Source organism: Semicossyphus pulcher, unplaced genomic scaffold (assembly GCF_022749685.1).
Source record: "Semicossyphus pulcher isolate SPU_LCO1_2020_fin unplaced genomic scaffold, fSemPul1.0.p SCAF_19, whole genome shotgun sequence".
Classification (NCBI taxonomy): Eukaryota; Metazoa; Chordata; class Actinopteri; order Labriformes; family Labridae; genus Semicossyphus; species Semicossyphus pulcher.
This window is the reverse complement of record NW_027211692.1, coordinates 15943783-15970250: the sequence shown is the minus strand read 5'-3', so window position 1 is coordinate 15970250 and position 26468 is coordinate 15943783. Positions and strand designations below refer to the sequence as shown.

Sequence of the window (26468 nt, the reverse complement as noted above, 5' to 3'; positions counted from 1 at the left end):
TCTGTATTGTACAGTTCTGTATTTAATGGATTTTATTGAATCTCAGTATCACAGAAAATCCACTTTTCTATCACTAAAATACACTCACATGGCAACTGACATCTTCAATCTGTTCTTGGCAGCAGAAACTTTCCATCAAACATGTTACAAAAATAATTTGAGAACAGTATTTTGGAAAAACATGATCTGATTGAAAGCTTTTACATCGTCAACAAATACAAAAACCACTGGCCTGTAGTGTAGTGTTATGCTAGAGAGCTGGTGTGTTCACTTTATGGTAACTGGTCAGATTATGGACATGGGGGATAAAAATAAGTGCCATTTTTTATTTCAATAAGCAAAGTTACCACTCTGCAGAGGCCAGCAAGAACAACATGTGCTCACATGCACCTACTTTATACTGATGCAGATTTATGGCACCACCATCAAATAAACACCACTCAAAGGCTTTGACTCTTTTAACAATACAAGTGTTAGTTAAGGCTTAAGGGGTTTAATTACTTTCTTTTCTTGTCCTTGAGCAAAAAGTGCTTCATATTATAAATAATAAAAGCCATGGTTTTAAAATATTCCCCTACTGAGGTAAAAGCAATGACTGTATATAAAGGATGGACGACACATGTGCTCTCATTGTACCAAATTGAAGCCAAAATAGCCCCTGTGACGAGCGCTGCCATCTTGCGATGGTGATGTCATTTGGAGCCAGAGTCTGCGCAGTGGAGATCAGCAGGTTAAGCCGCCATAGTCACTCAGACTAACCAAAACACACACTTAACTTACTGAAAAAAATGCAAGGCTCCGGTACGTAGTCGTATTTAACAGCAGAACAGCTTCTTTGTGTTGGTCTGAAGCAGACGTTCACAGATATGTAAACTTCAATGACTGTAGTGATTGTTTTTGTTACGTTTCCTCTCTCCATTCCTCTTCTACTCTGCTAATCCGAACAGATCGGCTGCAGGAGCCGTATTTGTCAACAGAGCATCAAATAACTCATTAAAAATAATGCATGATAAGAACTAACTATAATGACAGAATCCTATTTGAGAAAAATGTATTTGCAGTGTAATTTGATTTTATAGTTTGACTCATGTCCCACCTATAAACATAGAGGAGGCGGGCTTTATGACCTATACTGCAGCCAGTCAGCAGGGGGCGCTCAAAATGTTTTGGCTTCACTTTTAGGGAGCTGACATGTCGTCCATCTTTTTATACAGTCTATGGTTTAAAGTCTCTAAATGTATGATAACATCTTGTTTAAAAGTGATAAAATAAACGCCCCCTAGTGGAGCAAAGGTGAACTTAAAATACTGTTTTTAAATATTTCTAGAGTATCTCTGGTTTTCTTTCAGAATATAAACGTCTGTCCTTTCTTTGGTTTCTGTTAAAACTGTGTGACAGTCTATATAAATATGTCTCTGGAATAAAATGTCTTAAAATAAAGAATAACATGATGGTTATATTAATAAAGGAAGTACCTTATTTGAGGTGAGTTAAAAAGAATACCTCCTAATACTGCGATACAGTGTTCCATATGTACTGTAGTACTAGTATACTTATAAGTACTTATTTATCACTTCCATGGAAAAATAAGGGGACTTTAGGCATGAGAAACAAACAAAAAGGGAAATGAAAGCAATGATGATCAAAAACAAAGTGTTTAAAAATGTTCACTTTCTCTTTCCTCACACTCACATAGTCCTTTTGTGTTACACACACTGGGTCGCGTTCAAATGTCTCTGTCATCCTCTTCCCGAGCCACAAAAACACAGAGGAAGAAGCTGTGACTGAGAGAGGACTCTCTGTGGTCGGCACCGCGCTCACTGAGACGCTAGCTGCTCTGTCTCATTAGAGGCCTCTGAGTCCTCGATGATCTCCCAGGTGGAGGAGGAGTTTTTCATGTGGGAGGAGCCGCTGCCCGACCTCGTCAGGAAGCCAAAGCTGCAGCCAACAGAGAGGAGAAGACAGACATGAGGTCAGGTCTGCTGGCAGGGATTACTGCTAAATATAGGGCAGGATTGACGAAGATCTCAGGACAGTGACAGCAGAGAGAGAGAGAGAGAGAGAGAGACAGAGAGAGATGCTGGCTGTGTGTCTGATTCAGTTTTTATAGCAGCATTGGGGCATTTTTATTGCGCTTGATTTGCTTTTTAGTGAAGTTATAGTACAAAGTACTACAGCTGTAAAAAGTTGAATGGATCATTCTTTGACATAAATGTTCCCTAGTTGTTTCTCTTTAAGGAAACTGGGCTAAAAGGTATTGTTTTATTTCAGGTAATCAGCTGCAGATGTCACATTAAAAAAAAAAAAATTTCATTTTCATTTTCAATTTTCAAAATAGACTAGATTTGACTGGCTGTCTAATGAAAGAAAAAAAGGGCCAAAAAACATCTTAACACATCTGTATTTTCTGTCCAGACAACAACAGGAGCTGGAAACACATATTTCAGTTAATCAAATTCACAGTCGAATCACTTTGCCTCACTCAAATTTCCCAGTACTTTCCCTAAGTTGCTGAAGGGTAAGTACGATTTTCTTTCCTGAAAGTCTTCTTCTTCTTCTTCATTAGCTTAAGTCGACTGACAAACTCTGTCCCAACAAATTTCTAGGAAAACAGACTTGATGTAAGGGTAAAAACAAGAGCATGAGCAACAAGCCCACTGAAACTGAAACTGGTTGACTTAATTATTACCTTGACCTTTAAGTGTAAACACATTTAAAAGAATAAAACACAAGAGGAACTTAAATAAGGAGTCCTCAGTAAGTCATCATGCTTCAGTGGGTAATAGCATAAAATGTAAGACATCAGGGTTCACACTCTTCTCTCTCAGGACTTGTCACATGTCTGATGTTTCACTTCTTCCCTCCCATGCTGCAAGCTAATTCAATCAAGATAATCATGAGCCTGTCTGTGTAGAGACATTCTCTGGAGTACACAATTACTAGCAAAACAACAACGTTATCTACTGGCCCATTTAATGAAGAGCTGCAGAGAAGCTAACCTTCTGCATGTGTGCTTTTCTACTTATTTACAGCGAGGATCCACAACATGTCAGACACAGGGAACATGACCTTCCTCTTTACAGCTAAGGGCATTGTAGTGAAGGGAAGGGAACGCATCATTTGACACACACATGCTTCTGCAGGCCTCGGATCACTTCAGTAACACTGTTAAGCGGTGCAAATAGGGAAATGAACCTACATTTTAAAAATAACTAATGATCACTGGCTTTTTAGACCAGCATTGTGGTTTTAAGACTTTCCATGTAGACTGAACTTTTACTCACAGGTTTCTAATGCGTGACTCAGACGGTTTGTCAGGGCCGTCCACTTCTGTACCATTTACTTCTCCCTGAGAACTCCTCTCCTCCTCATCACTGGAAAGAAGAAACAAAACCACATTTGTTAGCCTCTGAATGTACTTCTGGATATGATGAATGTGTGTTGTGCGTTTTAAGAAAGACCTGCTGTCGCATTCGTTCACAGGAATCCCGAGCATCTTCGCCTTAATGAGCTTCCTCCTCTTTTTGATGGCAGAGCTGACGGCTTCTAACAGGAAGCCTGGACACCTCTCCTCGTTCAGGATCTCTCTGCAGAAACACACGGCCACTTTAGATTTCATGTAAAATACCTAGGAACAGTTCTTTAAAACTCCATACTAACGTTAAGAACACGGTTAATGCATGACCCAATTAAGACATGCACACACACATAGACAGTATACATACCTCTGATAGTAGTTGAGCTCCTCCTGCACCAGGAACAGGTTGGTTTTGAGCTCGTTCCTCTCGAAAAGGATGTCACGCACCTCCTTTTTGGTGAAGCACGGCTGATCAGGATCCTTCTGGTCAACTGTCGGCTTTTTCGTTGACTTGAGAGCTGTTTGGCTGAGACTAGTCTGAAGGAGGACAGAGAGACGTTAGATGATACAGACTAGAGAAGTACTTCAAACTACAGTCAACAACAAACTGTCAAACACACTTTTTTAGAGAAGTAGATTAACGTACTATTTTGGACGTGAAATAAAGGACATATACTGAAGCTATGTGTTTGTGTATGAGGCATGCATACAGGGCTGTTGCTGTTGGTTCTGTCCAGCAGTGCTTGCAGGTTTTCTATCTCTTTGTTTTTCTCCTTCAGGTCGGCCTCCATGTCGGCCTTCCTCTCCACCGTGCTCTTCAGCTGAGTCTGCAGCACGTTCTGCTTGTGTCGCAGCTCCGCGTTCATCTTCATGAAGCGCTCCAACTGCTCCTGGAGCTGCAAAAAAATATAAATATGAACTCCAACTAGCAGACAGACCCACTAAACAGGTTTTCTGTGAAACAGACAGTTCCCATATGTCCCACCAGATCTAAATATAGCTTAATCCTAAAATAAACAAGTCATGACTTTACAAAATTACAATCTATCTGCATCTGAGAGTGGGTGAAAAATGTCTACATGCATGGGATTTGGAGGACAAACAGTCCGGGGGTAGGAAAGGGCAAGGAATGAAACCACACAATGTCAATACAAGAGCAGCATTCATTTAAGGGATGAAAACAATTCTAGACATCTACTTGAGCAAACAGAGAAACTAGTTCAGTTGACCATGAGCTGTTCTCTCAGTATTTCACTCAGGTCAACTGACTGAGAGCAAAGAGCAAAGGGTTAACTAACACACACCCAGTTATGGCTGCTATTTAAATCATGTGGTATACACACACAGGCACATGCAAACACTCCCACCAGCACACAAACTCTGCACAGACTTGTTTTAAGTGCAGCTTACTCCTCACCTAGTAACTCAGTGGATAATCTCCACACACTCTGCTCCGAACCGGGTTGTGAAAACACTTTTAGTTAGATTTATTTGATATAACTTCTCTATTATTATGTGTGTGGGTGAAAAGGCCCTCTCTCTGTATGTACAACAATTAAATAACATAAAATATTAGCATTAAACTAATATAATAAGAACATTGTTTCTGTAGGAAAAGCCGACTTGCCTGTAAGCAAACTGACCTCTGAAGCCAGTGAGCACGTGTTACAAGCGTCAATCACACCGGCAAAGGTGTCTACTTTTCTCTTCCATATAGATACCCGGCACCAGTGATATGACAAAAAAGTCTTCAGAGAGCTGCTCTACATGAATGTGTGGATTTTAATGACAATGTGACATGTGTGTGCAAAGCAAGAATTGTACATAACATGTCTGTTTGGGAGTCCTTACCGCCTCCACCTCTTTGGAGATGGTGGTTATCTGCTGGACTTTGGCCCTTAGTTCATCTCTCTGCCTGTCCACCACCTCCTTCAGCTTCAGCATCACCTCTCGCTCCTGCCGCTGGACACGGTCTACACACACACAAAAAAAACACACATTAACACACTTTTTTGGCTTTTGCCTTTATTTATAGGACAGCTGAAGAGACAGGAAATTTTGGGAGGAGAGAGTGGGGAATGACATGCACCAAATGATCGGCAGACCGGGAGTTGAACCTGCGAACAATGCGTGGAGGATTGTGGTCTCTGTATATGGGGCGCCTGCTCTACCAACTGAGCTAAACCAGCGCCCCTTATGGCGCATCCTTTTGCAACATTTTTTCTGTGGCTATTACATTAATTCTGGCTACATTTTTTGAGAGAACTGTAGAGGAAGGTTGACGAAGAAATCCAGGTGTAAAATGGGTAGTTACACTGTTACATGATATAGTTAACTGATGGATAATAAAGCCATTTTTGCTCAGTAGTGATGCGTTACCTATCATGTTATAAACAAACTAATCAGAAACTAGAGTGATGACTGCATACAGGTTGTAACAATAAAGAACAAAGCTGGATATGGTTATTGCAGCCATTAGGAGTGTTTACATCATGAAAATGATATGGGGAACTGCTCATAATCTTGTTTTACAGACCTAACGTTTCACCTAAATCACAAAAAATAGAGCATCTTCAGCTTTCTCGTGTTTTCTTGCCTTGCAGGTAGTTTCTGTTTCATGTGTCGCAGTCACCTTGTTGTGCACGCAGCAGTGCAAGACAAAACGTGAGCAAAATTCAACGACGAATTAGAGTTAATCAGGATAATCCACAGAACATTTTTTCACTAACTGTTCGCAGCTAGGTCAGTGGATTATACAGAGTACCCGAGTCTGCGTTCAAGGATACCTTTAACTGTTTAACTCAGAGGAATACCACAAACAACATTCCTCTGACTTCTATTGTTTTTGGAAGTGGGGCAAGAAATCTCTGACGCGGATCTTTCAAACCTCGGGCAAATAAAAGCAAAGCAAACAGACAGCTAGATATCATTCAGGACTGGATGCTTCTGTTGTTGTTTTAGGATTTGGATAAACAAAGCCTGCAGACATACTGGTGCTGCAGCAAATAATAACCTCTGTCTTTTAACCCATACACTGCAATCCCTTACGTTGAAAATCTTGTGCATGAAGTTAATCAACAGTATATTTTGAACTTCACCTCAGCTAAATGAAGCATGGGAGCCTCCTAGGACACACTCATCACATATAATTTATGATGTCATTAAGCTGCCTCTTGGCCTCTTATCAAATAAATCACAAAAAGTATTAAGAGGGCATGTTTACTCCTGTTGGTGCAAGAAACCAAGAGTCAGTAAAGCGACTCCACCCTCGGATGTTTTGTTTCACCTTGTAAAACATTATGTAACATCAAACTGAAATGAAATTGAAATTGTCGGGTGAAACAGCATTTCTTTTGTGAAAATACGATGACTCCGTTATTAAAGGAAAACTGTCCTCCTCTGAGTTCTCGTCTGCCTGTGAGGAAGTGCAACGACCAGTTTGACTGCTTTCTGCCTTGCTGTACATGACTGTTAACCCACTGCTTTGAATACATAACAGTAAGAGGTGGAGAATCATTTCCACAGAAAGAACTGTTAGATAAGACATTTGCATTCTTGGACTGGAGAAGAGCTGACGGGAACCTCAAGGGTGTTAATCCCGTGTTACTGAGGGCAAAGAGGTCAAACGAATGCTAGATTTTTTTTGTAATGTACACATTTATTTCTTTTGTGTTATTTAAAATGAATCCTTCCCAAAGCTGGGGATTGACAGCCAGCCTTAAAACCCCAAGGCACACTGATTTCAAGTTTCCACTGACCCCTCACACATTGAACAAAAGTCCATATTCCCTAAAGTTTAATGAAAACGTTTTTGGGGTGGGATTAAAGATGTCATGTGCGTATAAACAACATGTAACAGTGATAGGCTGCTTTTGGAAGAAACAACATTTTTTTTGGGACTGATTTTGGAAGTGATTCAGAGAACGAAGTCCAATAACCCAGAGGATACTTTAATATCCTGGTGACATACCTTCATGCGCATGGCTGCCTTTCAGCCTGCTCTGCAGCTCCTCCTGGTCCTCCTGGAGCTGCTGTACGTGGACCTGTAGCTCCTCACACCTCCCTCTCCACTGCTGCTCCTTCTGCTGCAGCTCCTGCTTGGGAGAATGGGAGACAGACTGTAAATCTATGACCTCAGAGACGGATACTAAACCTTCAGACAAGACAGGATCTGATGCGATGGACCCTGGTGCTGTAAGAGCCTCTGGAGCGTTTTAGTAATTGGCTTTGAGTCAAAGCGGGTGTGTCGTTTTGTTGTTAAGTCATTACAGATGTTTTGTTGAAATGGTTCCCAAGACATGTCAACAGCCAATTCCCAAATTCTGAGAACCACACCTATCCATTTTCTTCCAAACATTATGTCTACAGCGCACTCACAGTACATATTAAAGTGTAAAGGGTTAGACACACTGATGGATAAGCACCGCCAGAAGAAATTTCATGGACAATTTGCAACAATGTAGTTTAAAAAAGCATACAACAAATACTTTGTAAAACCTTAATTGTATGATCACATTTTTATAAACAAATGGTCGCTTTACCTAAGCAAGACAGGTTGTCACATGCCTCATTACTTCTACGTTCATTTGTGGATAAATGACCAAAACGTGTCGGACAATAACAGGCTCCTACTGTGGAAGTACAGTACCAACCTCCATCTGCATTACTGTGCTCATGTGAGCAGCATTTGACTATGTTTTTGTCATGTCCCGTACATACTAGTGCAAACCTCAAGAATTTCCCACTTTTACTTTTACAAAACAACTCATAGAGTAAATATTAAGCTCTGTCTGACACAAATGTGGGTGTTTGTTTAATTAGCAGAAAGAGGTTTTACTTGTTGGGCTTTGGACGGATTAACCCGTTTCAGGGGCCCCGTGCAAAATGGAGCGGCTCATAGTTGCTGTTAACCGAATTACCACAAAATAATACGCTTTCCAGTTAAACTGGCCTGGGGCCCAATGGCTCACTTTGCCTTGTTGGTAACTTAATCCAATATGTTTAATTTAAGTAGCTCTTAAATGGGTTAATGCTATGCTATACTAACTCATTAACAATAGGCTTTTTTCAGTGGACATTTTGACTTCTGACAGGAGGAAAAGCACAGGTGTTAATAATAACTTTAACAATGCTTCTGTTCTATTCAGGTGTCTGAGAAAGCCATGGCAGGCAGTCAGCATGCACACAACCAGGACCATGAAATTGATACAGCTAAATGGAATATAGCCATCATTAATGCTACTATACACCTATTCTGTGAGAAATGCCAATGGTATTTGTTAATGTGCATGATTGTTGTACGTCACAACTGATCGTTATTAATGAATAAGTAGCCAGGGTTAACTTAGCTATCCTAGAATGAGAGTTAAATAAGGTAACAACCATAATGTCTTGTTTTACATACTGTATAGTTCCCTGGTGTATTATCTGGCTAGCTACTAGTCAGTAGCTGCCCAGTTCATAATCTAGCTATCTACCCTTCAGCCAACAGGTGACGTTAGTTACTGTGCGCAATGCTACTAGAGCTAGCAAAGATTGTGTTGCTTTACCTAGCTCTACGTACACAATTTATCATGGTAACAGTGACGCCGTTTGATAAAACTTTTTAAACTGCAGCCCTAAATGACAGTTGGCAAAATAGCTGTCGAGCTCTGGTTGCCTTGACGACACGGGGCGACAGTACTGGTATTTCAGGTTAACTTTTGATTTATATCAATTAACGTTACCCGACAGCCACCATAGTAGCAACTGCACAAGACTGTTTGTACCTGGAAAGTAAAAGCAAAAATACATATGTTGGGAATTAAATACTCTTCTTGCAAGCCCTCTTTATATTTAATGTTTATATGTTCAGTAAGTATGGGTGAGGTCGTCTCTGGCCTATTTAAATGTTCGTCACGACACAGAAAAACGTCACAGCCGAAACAGCCGTTACACACTGCTACACTGTTTTAACATTGATATTATAAAACACACATAGTGGGTGAGTTTAAAGGCATGGCGCCGTTGGTATTTTGTTGACAAAATGCTGGGAGGATTAAAAGCTCCCATGTCTCTCACCAGTATTTCATGTTTATCGTTGCCTTCGTCGCTTTCTTTCGCCACACGTTTCTTCTGCTGCTGCAGCTGTATCGTCTCGAAGGTCTTGAGCAGCTCCTCTTCCTTCAATTTGTGAGCATGGTTCCTCGAGGCGAAGCTCTCAAGAAGCTCCAGCACTTTAACTATTTTCGGTACCAGACCCACCACGCTGTCTTTGCCGCAGCCGTCGATAAGTTTTTCCACCTCGGTGCCGATCAGCTTGGCTATTTCATACACATCATCCACCGTGAGAGCCGAGGAGGTCCTGTCGAAACAGCCGTCTGTGTGTTTGGTGTCTGCTTCGGGTTCCTCCATGTCTGAGTCCGGGCAGCTCACTTCACATGCTCTGTATCAGAAATCAGTGGCGTGTCAGCGGGACATGACAGCCAGCCGTAAAACAAGAGGATTATGAAAGTGAAAACAGCAAACTAGTGTTGCTGTAAAGTTCAGAGTGCGTGCATTGTTGAGCCCACGCTACCGACCGACACGCCTGGACTTGACTTGATCCTCTCCAACAACTCGTGTGGCATGTTTACAGAATATCAACTCTGCCTACCAAAAAAATACAAGAACATTGAGTACACTGTAATGCACTGTACTACAAGGCTGGACAGTGCTTCTGCAATCTACCCGCTGCAGGATCCTCCTACTTTCCTGACCAATGTAATTCGAGTACACACATACACACACACACACACACACACACTACATGCAGAAACTCGCCTGCCAGGTCGAGCATACTGATGCATGCACCAGAGCGTGAACATTGAATTTCCTCTGCAGTCAGAAATGCTGACCTATAACTGTCAAATAACGTCAATCACAACAAATTAAAACTGTTATACGAGTGACAAAACTTAGACTATAATACAGAACAAATTACGTAATAATATATTTGTACCTGGTATTCACAAGTGCGCTTGAGCAGCAACCAAAACAAGCCGAGTGCTTTACTGGTGGTGGTGTTGACCTGTAGCCTCTCTAAAGAGGGAAGCATGCCAAAGTTTCCCTGCACAGGCAAGTTCCCATAAACGCTTCACTTCTTTTCTGGTTACAAATGTTGCACAGTTTTGATAGAGTAAGATTATACTCATCACATGACAAATATTTATAGAAATGGTGATTTTTATTTAAAGCCAAGCTACAATGTCACGAGATGTACAGTTTACATAGTAAAAGGGCATTTCTGGAAACAACTTTCAATTTCATTTCTCTAAAAGGATAAGGGGAAGTACATCTTCATCAGTTTGAAACCATTTTTTAACCACTGAAATTTTGTGTACTGAAACTACACACAAATGCACATATATTTGAATGTACCAGAAGCCACAAAATTGACGAAGCCATACTTTAATAAAGGAGGAAACAGAGAAGGGAACAAGAAAAAACATCTGTAGAAAATATCAAAAGAAAAAAAAATGTTCTAAAGCCTTTACATAAAAATTCCCTAACGTCACAAATAACATGTTCAGTAGAAATATTACAAGGGCTGGTCTGGACTGGCTCCACATGATTCAAACAGAGCTGATCACAAAATGTGCAGAGAGCAGAACGTCTGCGCTCAGGCATACATGTCCTCACGGTCCGCGTTATAGATCTCACCCTCCTGCAGTGAGGCGAAGTTTAGGAAGTGCGAGGGCCTGTGGACTTCATGGTAGAACTCCTTGGGGTTAGCCAGCTGCAGGTCATACTTCATGTTGGGGTCATGGCGTACACCTGTAACAAGAAAAGTTAACAAAATGGTTATTTAACTACACCAGTTCTGCTGATCCTTTATGTATTTTACTATTTGGGGCGTCAATAATCCATTGTTTGTAACATTTAAATAAGTACGTCCTGTGTTATTTCCTATGAGAGGAAAAACGATTTGAATTTCCACACAATAGTGATTTATTTAGAGCTGTGAGGCACAATTGCCAAGTAAAAATCAATCAAACTGATGTGGGGACAAAGTGGAAATGTCAATGTATGGCACCGATTACTGCCACAAAGGCAAAACAGAGAACATTTCAGATCAGAATCATTTAAATCAGACAGGAATACTTAGTCTAATAAAAGTATAAAATAATGGTTGATGGTAAAAATACAAAGTGGCTACTGACCCATGAAGTTGTAGTTCCAGGACACCTGGCCTGGCACCATGAAGAAGCCCAGGAAGCGATCAGAGAGCAGCATCTGCACTCTCTCATAGTGGGAAGGCAGGTAGCCTTTAGGGTTGTTTCCCTTGTCTGTGTTCTGTCGACCCCACTCATATCCGCTGGGTGTCAGCTTGTAGGCTGTGAGCGTGCACGAGCCGGGGGTGAAACTGAAAACAGGAGGTGAAATCACAAATTCACAATGTTTTTTTGACAGTATAGCATCAGTTATCAGGTTTCAAGTAAGACAAGTACTTAACAGGATAACAGCAGTCAGTTAAAGGTATAATAAGAAGGATTTTCCTAGAAAAATAAAATAGACTTTAACAAATATAATATAAATCATCACTTATGGGCCTCTATACATGTGTGTTGGTGAGTGTGTGTGCAGACCCTTGTGAGACCCTTCCCTCTGCATCTATTCTGTTGTTCTGCTTTACACGGGACGTTTTCAGGAGAGGTGCTGTTGTGGTTCCCTGAGGCAATCACAGCGTGTAGGTGAGTGTGGGAGTGGTTCAAATTAGCAACTGGGCTCCATTGAGACCGGTGAACATGGTAAAAGAGCGATGCAGGGTTGGCCTTCTTTCTGTTGGACAGGTAGGTGCCTCAAACCAGGTAAGACGAGCTAACCGGTGGTTAGCATGCTAGCACAACAGTAACCAGCAGTCACTATGCTAGCGCAAAGGTAACCGTGATGCTGTTGATGTTAGCTCGGCGGGGTGGCCATGTTCTTGCACAAGAGAGTGAGAGGGAGCTTCTGGTGACGAAGAGCCCAGGAGGAGGGGGCCAGTTTGAATGTGTTGTTAACAATATGCAAGGAAAAATCCTACTTATTATACCTTTAAGTAGGACATGACACAAAAATGTTTTCAGATTACGCTCTCTTACACTGTGTTAGGCCAGACAGCAGGTGTCTTGGTTTGTAACCTACCTGCAAGTGATGATGATAGTCTTTTCTCCATCCCAAGAGGGGTTGTCAGCCATGATCTTGGCATGGGTGGTGACATCCTGCGGGGACAGCTGGGGGGACTCGTTGGGCTGAGTGTGGATCCAGCCAAGGGGCTCCATTTCCTGTTAAAAGGAAAAAAGTTAAAAAATAAAAAAAAAACAACAGCAGCAACAAAAAGGTACACTGTAAACACCTTACAAAAGAAGCCAGTGCAAGTAACAGGTTGCTTATACTGACAAACAGCTTGTGCATCTTACTTTAAGGTACTCATGACCAGGCAGCTGGTTGGGCAGGTGGACAGTCTGGTGAGTTCCCCACTGCGGCACCATGACGATACAACGGATCTCCTTCACCTGGGGGTTGTCTGGTGGGCTGGTGCCATACAGGTAGCCTGCAATCTAGAACAACAAAGTGCACAGTTTGTTTCTTTACTTGGACAACATTAAAGTTCCTAAAACTAAATATACATTGAAAGGAAAGTTCAGCAGTTTTTGTGACGCCCTACACACCTGTGCTCGCAGATCTGAGATGCAGATAAACTTCTTGAGAACGTTCTTGGGCAGGATGTAGGTGTAGCCCGTCTCTTTGATGTCATCAGACGACACGTAGATGTGGTTTGTTCGAAGATGGAGGTTGGCAGCAGATATGGCCCTGACAAGGTAAAAACAAGGAACATTAAAGCTGACTGAGAAGAAACCTAAATGATGAGTGACTAGTTAACCATTTACTACATTACGTGTGCTTTTATGGATCATTAACTCAATCTTGACTTCATTCCTAGTTGTATAAATGTCTGAAAACAAAGTCTGAAGCTGTCTGCACACCTGACTCTCCATTCGGTCTTGGAGGAGAAGGTCTGGGTCTCGTAGTTGGAGGTGGTGGAGGTGATGATCTCGTCACCGTGCTTGTTGACAGTTCTGGTCTGTGTGGCCGTGAGCTGCGACTGCTCTTTGGTCTGCTTCTCAATCTCAGCAATCTGCTGACGCTGCTGTGACGGAGCCGAAATCTCCATACCGAGGATGATGTCACGGATCTCAGACTGTGTGAGTGAAGCCACGTTCACACTGGAAGAAGAAAAGGGAAGCATTGACTATTAAATGCAAGTTTGGTTGCATTTCGTTGCTTTAGGTCACATAATAGGAAAAACAGCTGTATCAGTACATTTTGCATTTACTTGAAGCAAATATTCAGTCCATGAATTAATACTCACTTGTTCTTTTTGCCATAATCTGCCAGAATGAGATCTTTGAGTTGCACCTCCACCTTGATCCACTCCTCATCAGTGAGGGTGGGCCAGATGTGATGTGGCTCAGTGATGGTCGTCTTGTCAGGTTTCAGGATCACCTTGGCTCGGTCGTTGTTGACGTGAAGCGCTCGAAGGATCAGGATGAGTCGGGAGAAGGCCTAGAGATGGAGCAGACAACCAAACACAAACTATTCACACAGGGGATTTAGATGTTATTCAAAATAAAATCAGCTTTTGTGGATACGCCCAGGTTTAGAAAACAGGTTAGATACTCTTGTGGGACAGCGTGAAACTCACTGTGTAAGATGAAATGGTCTTGAGCCAGTCGTCGTAGAGGTTGAACAGCACCATCTGAGGCTCTGTGGCCTTCAGGATTAGGTCTCCAAACTTCTCCACCTTCAGGCAGGCCTGGAAAGGCAGCTGCAGCTCAGAGCCTTTGATCACGATGTTGGGGAAGTCGAGCAAGTGGACCTGCACAGAGAGAACAACCGCATTAGAACAGCAAAGTATTGAAGTATGTATTAAACGTTTAGAAATGATACTGAGATGATTCTTTAAGGCTTGCAAATATTATAGTAGCGTTAATCATGGAGTCTCACCTCCAGAGGGTCCAACATGCCCTTCCTGGTTACGATGATCTGTTTCGGCTGCTCTTCCACGGGGAGGGAGCGAATCAGGGCAGCCACTTCTTCAGCTGTCTTCCATTTGGCCAGCTACAGAGATAAAACAAGAATAAACTTCAACTTCAGTGTTGGTACCAAATAGCTACGTAGTCTCTTATGTAGTAGGAAGGTTGTCGAAACATGTAGTAAGTGTTTGAACTATAAAAAATGAGGAATCAAATCACTACAATACAAACAGCACTTATAATACTAGTAGCGTAAGGGCAGATTCTCACCTGTCCCAGACGTTTCTGTCCAGCCCACACAGACGTGTGAATGATCTTGAGGAAGAGCTGACCGGTCCTGGGGTTGAAGATGAAGATAGCTCCATTGATGGGCTTTGTGGTCAAGTTACCCTCAAAGGTCTGTTGAGATGGAGGAAGGAATGATGGTGAATACATTTGACTAAATTCAATATTATTCATTGAATTACTGCTGAAGATAAACATCAGTCAGTCCTCACCTTGTGGATGGTGACTCGGTACACGTTGGTGTCGTCTACAAACCAGATGATCTGGTTGGAGAAGAGTTCACCGTAGTTCTGTGAGGACAGGTAGGGCTCAGTGGGCTCGGAGGAGTACAGCTGAAGACCTTTGCGGATGCGCTCCCTGAGCACGTACAGGGCGGGGTTGGCCTTCATGATCTTGGCCATGGCCTGCTGGATCAGAGGCTTGCTTCCAGGGAACCAGTTACCGTAGCCACTATGGAGAAGATGAAACGATTCAGGGTTAAATACTAATTATGGTTACAATGGAAATTAAAAAAAACTTTTAGAGTGCATTTGAGTATAACAGTTCAGTTGCTGTGACTTCCTACAGCAGTGAGTCAAGTGTATGTGAAACAAGTTAGGAAGCTGGTGAGAAGACTTCAAAGGCCACTGCAGAGCATACTTGTTGACATGAACAAGTGGATGCAAAAATGCCGACAGTGCCACCGAGCATGCCTGACAATTTTGTCGTTTAGTTTTAAACACTACATTACACTGGTGCTTACTGTATATCAGCAAGAAAACGCTGCTTGAGTTTCATTAGCCAATAATCAACGCTACTTTGCCACCTATAGCCAAGATAACACTTATCATCATAATTAAATGATCTATGAGGCACAATATTTTCATTTTTCTCTTTCCTTTCAATCAGCCAATATCTGCCCTCATATTGGTCATACTGGTATCTATGTAACAATCTAACCTGTGGAGGTTGTAAGCCAAGTCGATAGCAATGAGCACCCCAGTGGGGGAGGGGTAGATACTCATGTTGTCCGTGGTGTAGTCCAGGAACTTGGCTCTGGCGTATCGCTCGATGTCATGCGAGTCATAGTCGCCCCAACGCAGCTGAATGTCGATCCAGTACTTCTGTGTGGTTGTGCTGTCCATCACGTCCCTGTAGGAGGAGGAGGGGCACATTGTAATTCATAGAGACTTGATAAAGGATCTTTAAATGTTTCCATTTCTAATGTTACTTAAAGAACAAAGTCACTGAGTACATTTAAGTGTCAACATTTAAAGTAACGTAAATAGATTTTCAGAAGTCATACTTTGAGTCAGCGAGGAGAGACGGTCGAGAGACGTTCCACTTGTATGAAGCGAAGAGGAGGATGTCGGCACAGGAGGAGTTCATCTTGTACGACTTCCTGGGGTGGATGGTCTCCTTCTGCACCGTCTCAATCTCCAGAGCGTCCAGCTCCTGATCAAACACCTGAGAACAAAAACAGATCAACTCATTAACAAAGCAGGGAAACAGAGTAAACTTCAGCTTGCTGTATAGCTGCTGTTGTGCTGATTAAAAAGGTTATCGTTAGGGAGGTTAAAAAGAAAACCTACCTGACAGAGATCCATGACGATGCTCTCATGAATCTTCTGCCACAAGTGAGCCCTGAAGATCTGAATGAGGGAGATCTTCAGTGTGGGGATCTTGCCGTGCATGAAGATTCCAGTCAGGTCAAGTTGTACCTGGAAACCTACGTACACCTGCGGACAGAAGAGAAAAATGTAAGATGAAGGACAAAAAAGCATTTTGAATTCTTTATTTTTTCTATAGGATAATGAAAATCAATCTGTGAAGATAGACATCTACAAATGTTAAGATATACTGACGTTTGCTCTGTTGATAGTGGGTGACCACCAAAGTGTGAAGCGACGGTTGGGGATCTGGTTCAGACCGGACCTCTGGGCATTGGTCAACTTCTTCCATTTCATGGACTCCTCAAAACCACTGGCCTTTTCCCTATGAAGACCAGAAATAGAGACAATTTATGAGAAAAAGACATGTAAAGCAAATCCACAACTTGTTAATACTTTTACAAGAGATGATTATAGAACAAAGCATAGCTACAGTAAAATTGTTTGGTCAATAAAGCGAGTACAAAACTGCTGAGAACTAGGTTGAAGCACTTAGGTTTTAGCGTTAAAGTGCTCTCACCAGAAGAGACCCTCCCAGGTGGGGAAGTAAGTGCCTTTGAAGAGCGTGTGCTCCAGGATGCCTTCCACACCGCCCAGGGCCTGGATCATGTCTGTGCGGTAGTTGTTCAGGTTCCACAGTTTGCCATCGTGCCTCTGGTGGGTCCACCAGAACGGATTCTGCTTCAGCACCTGCACCAAACCAAGACAGAGCCGTCAATAAATATATATGCATGTTGGTGGCAAATTTGATACATTTTAATACATTATCAAAATTTGAAGCATTTTGGTGGATTAATGTCAGACTAAAAGTCCAGGTACATCCGCAGCTGAAAGGTAGAGCTCATTTTATTTGGCTAAAGTCAAATTTCAAGTTAAACCTAAAATTATTTTGTTTGTAAAACTCACAGGATCACCAGCACAACTTTGGACTTTTAATCTACTTTGGTTAAGCTGAAATTAATCTCAATATCCTAGACTAGACACTATATTATTATAATTATATGGCACACATAATTTCTTCAATCATACCTGGTACTGTTTGAAATCTGTCCTGACTCTCCAGCCTTTGTCGTAGGCCAGCGTGTGTCTGTCCTTCTGGAAAAGTGTGTTGATACGGGGGATTCCTCTGTCCCACGAGTCCTCCAAATCTTCCAGGGTCAGACGTCTGGAAAGCAAAAATTAAGAGGTCAGTGTAGAACAACAGGTCCTTTAAATACCAAATCTTACTTTTCAATTAATACATTTGTTGGAGACATCTATAAGCTTATTAATGAAATACCTGTTCTGGGCGATGGCCTCCTGTCTTTTGAGAGCGTACTCGGCCCAAACTCTCTGCGAGTCGATGAACTCGCTCTCCCACGGCTGAATGTACCGATACAGGTTAGGAATCAGCTGGTCCTCTTCATGGCTCATTCCAGACCTGAAGTGAGTGATACCCACATCTGTCTGCTTGGACCACCTGGTGGAGAGGGAGAAGAATTGAAGCTCAGTTTGCTAAATTAATTTACTAACAAGAGATCATGAGACGTTAACAGCAGCCTGCATGCTGACGTACCGCAGGTCTGACTGTGGGATGAGCACGTGGCCCATCGACAGCATGCCAAGACCACCCAGCTCTTTGGGCGTGTAGAAGACCACAGGAGGGAATCGACTGGGCATTTTGGAGTTCAGGCCGATCTTGATACGGGTCTGGATCTTGTTCTCGCACTTGACCAGCAGGTCCAGGAGCTCCTGAGTGTTCACCACGGCCTCACGGAAGTACGTCATCAGACCGATGAGAGCCGTGTTCCACTTGTTCACAATCTGGAGGGAAAAATAGGACAAACTGAAATGTTATGAAAAGGTAATTATCCAAACTATTATATTTTCATGCTACAGGCGTGTTTTTTGGGAAGAAGGTTGTCTGCTGACCTTGGTGAACGTGGTGGATCCAGAGGCCATCAGGATCTGACGCACTCTGTTGTGGAAGCGCTGCATCGATTCATCGTCCACACGCAGGAAACACTGCGCTGTCCTCTCTTTGGTCACCTACACACGGAAAATACAAGATGAAAACTTAAAAACAGGAATGTGCTCATGACTATTTCAAGAAAGACAGCATTTATCTTAGAAGATGCCAGTGTCAACATTCATCTAAGCTGATGGCATAGGAGTTAAATGTTGTACATCTTCTCCTCACCTCGTTCTGCAGGTTCCACACACCGTCCTTGTGAGTGAACTCCTCATAGCTGGTGCGGCACTTAGGCAAGATGCGGCACTCAAAGCCACACATGTTGAAGAGCAGGTTGGGGTTGTCTTTGCTGTAGACTGAGACAAAGCTGTTCTCCCACTGAACTGTGGTCACTGACCTGGGCAGGCGGTTCTTGATGTCCCAGAACACAGCACGACCACTGGGGAAAGAAGATATGAGAAGTTAGCTGCTGTCCTTTACATGAGAATAGAATAATAGATAAAAATATTGGTTTTAGAGTCGTAATCTTCAGATGAAACTCACAGGTTGACATCGTGCTTCATCAGTCTCATGCGGGCGTCACGTGGCCAGCACTTCTTGTTGTTATAGCCCACTATGTTCTCATTGTTGGGGTCTGGATGCTCCGTCAGATACCTCTGAATCAGATCTCTGGCCTCGTCCGCAGAGAACCTGTGAAAAGGCCGCACGATTTAGTTATTAGTTAGTTTTAGTAACGTTTTATCACTTAAAATCTTACAACACACAAAAGGCCAATGGCGAGGAGCAGTAGTCATTAATGATTTTGCAGATTGGCTCTCACCTGAAGAAGATGTGGATGCGGTCGATGTAGCGGCAGTACAGTCGGATCGGGTGGGCGCTCTCCGTGGCCGTGTCTTGGAAACTCAGGAAGTCGTTGGGCATCTGAGGTGGTCCGGCCATCTCGCTGGCACGGTGCAGGCCGAGCACCAGCAGGTCCATCACCAGGCCGTAGTACTGCACAATGAAGGAAGCAAACTGGAGCCCCCTGATGATGCCATAGGAGTTGGTGTGGTTCATATCCTACAATGACAAAAACAACAAGGCAAACATTTAGATCAAAACATGACGTCAAGTTCTTAAACAGCAACTCTGTGGTCAATAAAACAGCTAACCATCTGTCAAGAATAAACAGTAATATGTGCGGTATATTTACTTTGTAGTTGATGACCACGTTGTTCTTGGCTGTCATGTAATCAGCGATGTTGTGGTCAACAATGAGACGCAGCAGCCTGTTGAGCAGCGTCAAATCGATCTTCTCGTACATCTTCTCATAGCGGGACTCCAGCATCACGTTACACTCCCCCTCTGCGGTCTCCCACACGTCCTGCAGGTTGTTGATGCCTGCAGAGAAATTTAAAAAAAATGCCTTCAGATATTGTTCGACTCATGGTGCATATTGCATATTGAGGTATTTCTGTGCAGAGCCTGACCTTGGCACCACTTGTACACCAGCAGGGGTGGTGGTTCAGTGTCGGCAGGTTTGATCCAGGGTGGGAAGAGGCGTCTCTTGTCTGCCTCGTACCATAGGTACTGGTCAAGGTAGGCGTCCGTGATCTTCTCCAGGGGCTCCACATCATACACGGGTACCAGGTGACTGTACAAGTCCATGAACTCGATTCCCACCTGCAAAAGAAAGAGGAGTTGGGAGACTGGCAGGAATCATATATGATTGATCCCACTACTATGTCCTAAAGATTCTATGTTTGCATCTGCAGTTCTTGGTCCTGACCTCTTTGAAGGCTCTCTGTGTGAGCAGGTGACGTTTGATCCTGGACAAGGCCTCGTGAGGATTGTCGTACGCCTGCTCGATCAGCCCCAGCTCCTCTCTCTGACTCTGGTTCAGACGAGACTTCACGCTGTGGGATGAGGAGACACAAACGCATGATGTAGAAATAAAAATATTTGGACAGTCATGTTGTCTGGTGAGAATAAAAGCTTGCTTTTAAAGTTGGTAATTTTTAAATTGTGTTTACCTGTACGCCTCCTTGAGCCTCTCCAAGGCCAGGATGAGCAGCTTGGTGTCGTGTTTGTAGGACAGAGGAGGGAACGGGATGGGGGAGAAGCGCCGACTCTCCAGCCAGTGAACAGTGGTGGTGTAAATGGCTACCGCCTCCTCTGCTGTGATGTAGGGACCATCCTGTAGGCAGAACAGTTGCACTTCATTAAAAAAAAAAATGTGAAGAAGCCAAACTTGACTAAATTGGATGTAGAGATGCAACTTTTGAAATTTAGAATTATTATGAAATACAGATAAGAGCAATCGGAGTGACATATTGTCAAGATCAATGTAAATGTTCAGATAATATAATCATGGTACATATAATCAGAATGTCTGGATGGTAACAGGCCAACTGCAGCTGCAGCCAGTGATAAATAAAAAGTGTCACCATTCATTATAATATTCCTCCAGTTCTTACGCACAGGCAAGCAGACCAATGCAAGTGCGCCTTTGTAAGAGGACTTAACCCGAGACTGTATTTGGTAATGTTTTCAGCAGGTAGACAATCAGCCACACTTAATAGGTAATATTGACAGTGCATTAATAACACAAACACAGCTTTGTATTTATGTACAAGAGCCATTTAAGTCTTTGCTATTTGAGCTTTTTTGCTGCGTTACCTTCAGGTAGTTGTGCTGTCTCTCCTGCTCAGCCTTCAGGTACAGACGGGTCAGTCTCCCCAGGTTCTTCTTGCACACGGTCTTGTCCACAGTGGCTCCACGGCGGATACGCTCACGGTTGTAGTGGGCAGTGTTGGTCCACCAGTCAGCTTTAGCCTTCACGTAGCGCAGGATCATGTTCTCGATGGGCGTGGGCAGACCTGGCACCTGCAATCAAACATCAGTTTAATCACTGCTGCGTACTCCATTCAATGCAGTTATCTTTCAATAACAGAACACCCCCCACCGAAATAGCTCTCCCTAACAGTGAATTTGATGTGCACTGACCTTCCAGGGGATGTTGGCCTTCCAGCACCTCCAGGACTCACTGAGGTGCTGCAGAATGGTCCTGGCCTTGTTCTGTTTGATGCCCTCTGGCATCATGTCCAAGATGTCGTGCATCACAGCAGCACGCAGCTCCAGGTCAAAGTGAGACTCCACACGCTGTTTGGTCACCGTCTTGGCTACGCCCTTTGAATGACGTCCTGTGAGGGCAAGCAAAAAAGTTGTTGATTAAACTGAGTTCCTGGTGACACAAACCAACTGGACTGTGTTGTTGAAGTGTGAGTAGCCACTAGAAAAAGAAAATTGTAAAAAGGTATATATGCATACCTTCAAACTGCCTGGCCAGCAGATTCCCGAGCCATCTCTCCAGCAGAGGTGTGATTCCCCTCATGAAGAACAGCCACACTCTCCAGCCGGGAGCCCAGAAGCCACAACCTGGACCTTTGCCCACAGGACCCTGATCAAAAAAACAAAAACACAGTACGTCATGATGAACTAAAACTTTAAGGTGCAGAGCCGTTGTTTCGTTCTGCAGCATTTTGTAGTTTGTGGGAAACTAGCAAAAACTTTTTTCAAATACTGAACGAAATATTTGAATACAGAAACAGTTGGCAGATTAAATACACCGTGTGTTTACTTACAGTGTTGAACCTGTAGTAGATGAGATGCTTCAGATCTTTGCACATCCGGATTTGTCTCATCAGCTTGTACTTGTATCGGTACATGCCGGTCAGCTGACCCACATGAGCGAAGATGTACTGCAGCCCGTCAGCCAACTGCAACACAGAAGGAAAATTATGGGGAAATCATCCCAAAAAAGTATGAAGGGTTTTGCATTGAAATTATTCTCCAAGTAGCTCCAAGTATAACCTTGTTCTTAATAATGTTGGAGCAGCAACACGTAGGTAACGTTAACAAAAAATACACTTCCAGAGAGAAAGACGGTAAGCGTTTGCTGTGACAAACCTGGAAGGCGTCGACATTTCCCAGTCTGTACTGAACGTGGCTGTCCACCACCAGCTTGCTGAGACGCAGCACCTCTCTGCACAGATGGAAGGCATTGCCAAATCGGGACTTCTTTCGCTCCTTGGGGACAGAAACAATAACAGTTGTAGGTCAATACTGGTGAAGAGTTCTCCTGGCTCCAGAATACAGTTTGACTTTTTCAACAATAGAGAGCATACACAACTTTTGAAGCTTGGCAGAAAATGATTTCACCTTTGTGGTCAGTGTCTTGACAGGCTTCAGATTAAAGTTGTAGTCCAGATGCAGGTAGTTGAGGTTCTTACGATGGATGAGCAGATTGAGCATGTTGTAGCCTTGTCGGCAAACCTGCAGACCCACCTCCACCCAGTCCAGCTTGGTGGACTGGAAGAATTTGGTGGCCTTGAAGGAGCGGAACAGATACCTGAAAGCGAGAAGAAGAAAATCTTTACAGGAAAAAATACTAACTAATGCTCAAAAAAGGGCTTAAATCAGAGAGATGAGTCGACGGGAAATCAAAATAAATTGTCTGGTGAAGCTCACCTCTTCTTCTGGGCCTTGGGTGGTCTGTGTTTGAGAGCGTTGAGCACATAGTACTTGAGCAGTTTCTGGTACGACACGCGCACTTTCACTGGCTGTCCTGCTGGGCAGTGCTCACGATACCTGAAGAATAATAAAAGGGCTTAAGTTTTTATTTCTGAATGAGGTTAACAAAATTCAACCAGTAAAATGTGACTCATTTAGTTTTGTTCAAACATTATGGTAGTGTGCTCACCAGTTCTTGATCAGGGGGATATCGATGGCACGCCTTGTGCGGCCAGATCGCAGGTTGAAGGGTCTGGGTGCCCACAGCAGAGCGATGCCATTGGCTGTGTTGTCAGTGTAGAGTGGGGTCTCCTTGAGGAAGGGCTCAACATACTCGGGAAGCTCAAACTCCTCATCATCATCAGGCAGAGGCTCCTGACTCTAAATGGGTGGAGATGGTTGATAGTGTTATTTAAGGAATAACAGTCAGTCATATTTTTTTAGTTTACCTCAAACAATTTGAACTTTGAACTTTTAATAATTAGAAGAAATGTCTGACTGGTGAGGGGCAAACTGCAGCTGCAGCCAGCAATAAATAACAGTCACCATTCATTTCATTATTCCTCAAGTTCTTACGCACAGGCAAGCAGACCAATGCAAGTGCGCCTTTGTAAGAGGACTTCAGTCAAAACGTCTCTAGTGATTTGCTGTCAAAGAAGTATTCACAGCTGGTAAAGGTGGATAATCAGCTACGATCATGCACACATACCTTGACAGAATGTCTGTGTGAAATGGGGTTGATCAGCGGGTCGAAGTAGAACGCCGGGAGATCTGGATCCTCTGTCTTGATAAACACCACGTTAGGTGTGTGATACCTGCAGGAGTAGAGTCATGAGTATGCTGTCTTTTCTCAAAAGCAATGTTTTATTATTGCAAATTCAGTAACTGGATAAATAAAGAACTTAAAGGTCATTTCACACAAGTAACATCAGAATTTTTTTTCTGTAATTATTTGCATTTTAAGTATTTGCAACTTTAAGAGCAAATGTATTCTTCATATTCTTACCAGGTGAGGTGGACATGGTGCGGCAAGTTGTTGTACAGGTAGGGGAAGGCGATTTTGTACTCTGTCCTGATAGGCTGCCGAATGATGATCTTGTTGATGTCGTTGAACTCATTCCAGTCTTCATCCCTGCAGGTAACACAGACATGGATGAGCTAGGGCAAAAATCATCTTGCATCTGTTCTTACTCAAGGTTTTGTTTGGGATGAAGCATGTTTGCTACCTTTACAACTAAAACACATTCATTTACTCAGAGACAAATTTAGAAATAATCACAGGAAGTGTTAACATCTTTAAGCATGCAAGTAGTATCTGCAGTTTGTGGCCTCAATAATAGGTTTCTATCCTTTTGTAAATGCAGCAAGTCCTTACTGGAGGTTGATGTCCCTGACCAGTGGCTCAAACTTCGGTCCCCCGGGGATGGCCATATTTAAAGCCTTGGAAGTGAAGAAGGCCTTGAGGTCGAACAGATAAAAGTAGTTGAAATCCACCAGGTCCGTCAACAGCTGATTGGCCAGGCGGTAAAGTGTTGACATCATAGGCAGAGTGAACTGCCAGCGACGGTAGGTGGTGCCGTTCACAAACCTGTAAATGGTACAAATTAATTATAGTTTGAACCTGCTAGTTACACATCAACTGAGTATTTAAAAGGAAACTTGTCCATGATGTGACAGCTTACTTGGTGGTGTCTTTGAGGGGCTGGTGCTCATAGAACCACTCCACACAAGAAGAGTCCTCCTCAGGGTCCAGCTCCATCTGGATGGCTTCAAGAGGTTCCACATCAAGGATGTTGTCAGCGTAGTCCAGCGGCGGCTCCTCATCATCAAATGGCGGAAATCGCATCCTCTTGAAGTGCCTACGATCACGCTTCTCACGACGCATCATGATCCACATGGTGCTGAGGGAGGATGAGACACACCAAATATTAAAATACTATATAACAAGACAATGAACTTGAACTACCATGTACTACAAACATGGTAATATAATAATATAGCATGAGAGCTTTACGTCAGGCAACACCACACTCTCTCTTACCCCCACTGAGCGATGTAGACTGGCTCTATGACCCAGGGGATTTCATTAACAAAGGAAATAGCTCCAGTGATGTGGTAGAGGACGGGCACATCTCTGATCTGTTCCCAGGGCATAGGCATGTTTTCCAGCAGCTTCAGCACAGCATGGGGCATGTACTTCAGGGCACTGTTTAAGAAAAAGAAAGACAGAGGATGAGCTTTGGTGATGGTTATGGATCTTGTTAACCAATCAGCAAACAAGATAAGATTGTGTACAAGTGCACAAATAAGCACAATAGTTTTAAACTAACATGCTCATCACATTCTACTAAAAGTGCATCCAAATGTGCTCTTCAGCAAAGACAAATTACTGTGACTTTTAATTAGAGTTTTAGATCTCCAATTTTAATACTGCATGATTTTTCTTACCCGAGGTAAACCCTCTTGTCATGGCGAAACTTTCTATTGGTCATGTCTCCATGGTCCCTGATGATCTTGCGAACATGCTCAGGTGGCATGTCTTCCTTCTGAGCATCCACAAAGCCAAACTTTCTCTTCTCCGAGTAGCGCTTTGCCTGCAAGTGCTGCCATTTTCTTGCTGTAGAATTGGAGAGCACAATACATTGAGGTAATATTAATAAGGTTGGTTTATAATAGAAGTCACCAGAAAGGTGATGCGTTGACTGAAAGCCATAGCCAATATACCTTTCTCTTGAAGTTTTTCTTCTGACATGTAGTCTGGGACTGGCGCAGGAGGGGGAACACCTGGTGGCATCCCAGGAGGGACCCCTCTGTAGGGGAAGGTAGCCGCCATGACGCCTCACTACTGAAAACAAAAACACCAGACAAAGAGTTAAAACACAGAGACTCTACATGTTGTGTTGTGAGCGGTTTTCATTCATCAAATATATTATTATTATTATAGAGACCGGTAACTCCATTAAATAGCTACACTTTGTTTTTCCTGGCTCGCGAAACAGCTACATTAGATTAAATTAAAATGTATTTTGTTGAATGAACAAAAACTGATAACGGTCTCCCGGAACTACATAAAATATAATTTATGCACATTAATATGGAAACATGATATAAACATCACCATGGCAGTAGTTAACTAGCCGTTAGTAGCTAACAAGTTTAGCAACATGGCTTTCCGTGTGGCACAAATTGTACCGTTGCGCACATCTTTCATTCTACAGCAGTCTTGTCTTATATCAATCAGCCCCGCAAACTATACAGAGTAGAGTACATTTTATGGATTCACTTCCAGACCTTGCACTCCAAGTTTGCAAAATACGCCATCGACGCGGGCACTGAAGTTGTTGATTAGGCCAAGCGTGGATAAAGCGGTAAGCTAGCCAACTGCTAACTCTAGCATGGCAGCTAAGAACTAAACACGAAAATACTTGCACGCCACATACCTCGCTCCCCTCACGACCAGGGCAATTTGTTAACGTTGAAGACAGCCTTTTCCAAACACAGTCAGCTACCACAACATTTCTCTTTAAATGGTGTATTGTCCTTCTTTCGATTCACTGTTGTGTTGATTTGTCTTCATGTAACTGCATCACGCACGAAGAACGACGGCGGCCACACGATGAGCGCAGATCAGTGGGATT

The 26468-nt window shown here is 43.0% G+C and overlaps 2 protein-coding genes across 3 annotated transcripts; both read right to left on the bottom strand.

The window, feature by feature from the left end:
• Positions 1-30: 30 nt before the first annotated feature.
• On the bottom strand, positions 31-10014 carry rilp (Rab interacting lysosomal protein). 2 transcript variants are annotated; one of them, XM_069668497.1, is made up of 9 exons: positions 9919-10014; positions 9419-9782; positions 7329-7455; positions 5210-5331; positions 4069-4254; positions 3726-3895; positions 3462-3587; positions 3285-3374; positions 31-1938 (listed from the first exon to the last, which is right to left on the bottom strand). In XM_069668497.1, exons 2-9 carry the CDS (start codon positions 9749-9751, stop codon positions 1818-1820), a joined length of 1275 nt encoding a protein of 424 aa, XP_069524598.1. In that variant the 5' UTR covers positions 9752-9782; positions 9919-10014; the 3' UTR covers positions 31-1817. The 2 variants fall into 2 exon arrangements, with proteins under 2 accessions (XP_069524598.1, XP_069524600.1); XM_069668499.1 differs by having other exon boundaries at positions 7329-7452; positions 9419-10014.
• A 539-nt stretch (positions 10015-10553) lies between these two features.
• prpf8 (pre-mRNA processing factor 8) lies at positions 10554-26425 on the bottom strand. The gene is made up of 43 exons (XM_069668292.1): positions 26271-26425; positions 25555-25675; positions 25279-25447; positions 24872-25036; positions 24513-24731; positions 24206-24418; positions 23837-23962; positions 23540-23645; positions 23021-23211; positions 22789-22908; positions 22480-22669; positions 22228-22347; positions 21903-22037; positions 21589-21718; positions 21265-21461; positions 20938-21144; positions 20292-20455; positions 20048-20174; positions 19749-19941; positions 19472-19659; positions 19100-19338; positions 18823-18969; positions 18508-18718; positions 18240-18356; positions 17884-18131; positions 17608-17787; positions 17358-17493; positions 16849-17018; positions 16524-16653; positions 16251-16397; positions 15965-16125; positions 15619-15810; positions 14892-15129; positions 14665-14793; positions 14366-14479; positions 14064-14237; positions 13731-13924; positions 13345-13584; positions 13030-13171; positions 12778-12918; positions 12503-12642; positions 11539-11741; positions 10554-11152 (listed from the first exon to the last, which is right to left on the bottom strand). The coding sequence occupies exons 2-43, from the start codon at positions 25661-25663 to the stop codon at positions 10998-11000; spliced, it is 7017 nt and encodes a 2338-aa protein (XP_069524393.1). The 5' UTR covers positions 25664-25675; positions 26271-26425; the 3' UTR covers positions 10554-10997.
• Positions 26426-26468: the final 43 nt, after the last annotated feature.

What these genes read in the sequence shown, in the direction of transcription:
- rilp (XM_069668497.1), bottom strand. Translation starts at nt 9,751, where the DNA reads ATGGAGGAACCCGAAGCAGACACCAAACACACAGACGGCTGTTTCGAC. An exon ending in ACGATAAACATGAAATACTG is followed by an intron (nt 7,456 to 9,418) that starts GTGAGAGACATG and finishes CATTCTCCCAAG; the next exon opens with CAGGAGCTGCAGCAGAAGGA. An exon ending in GAGCTCAACTACTATCAGAG is followed by an intron (nt 3,588 to 3,725) that starts GTATGTATACTG and finishes GTGTTTCTGCAG; the next exon opens with AGAGATCCTGAACGAGGAGA.
- prpf8 (XM_069668292.1), bottom strand. Translation starts at nt 25,663, where the DNA reads ATGGCGGCTACCTTCCCCTACAGAGGGGTCCCTCCTGGGATGCCACCA. An exon ending in GGTGTACAAGTGGTGCCAAG is followed by an intron (nt 19,660 to 19,748) that starts GTCAGGCTCTGC and finishes ATTTCTCTGCAG; the next exon opens with GCATCAACAACCTGCAGGAC. An exon ending in CTGGAACTACAACTTCATGG is followed by an intron (nt 11,153 to 11,538) that starts GTCAGTAGCCAC and finishes TTCTTGTTACAG; the next exon opens with GTGTACGCCATGACCCCAAC.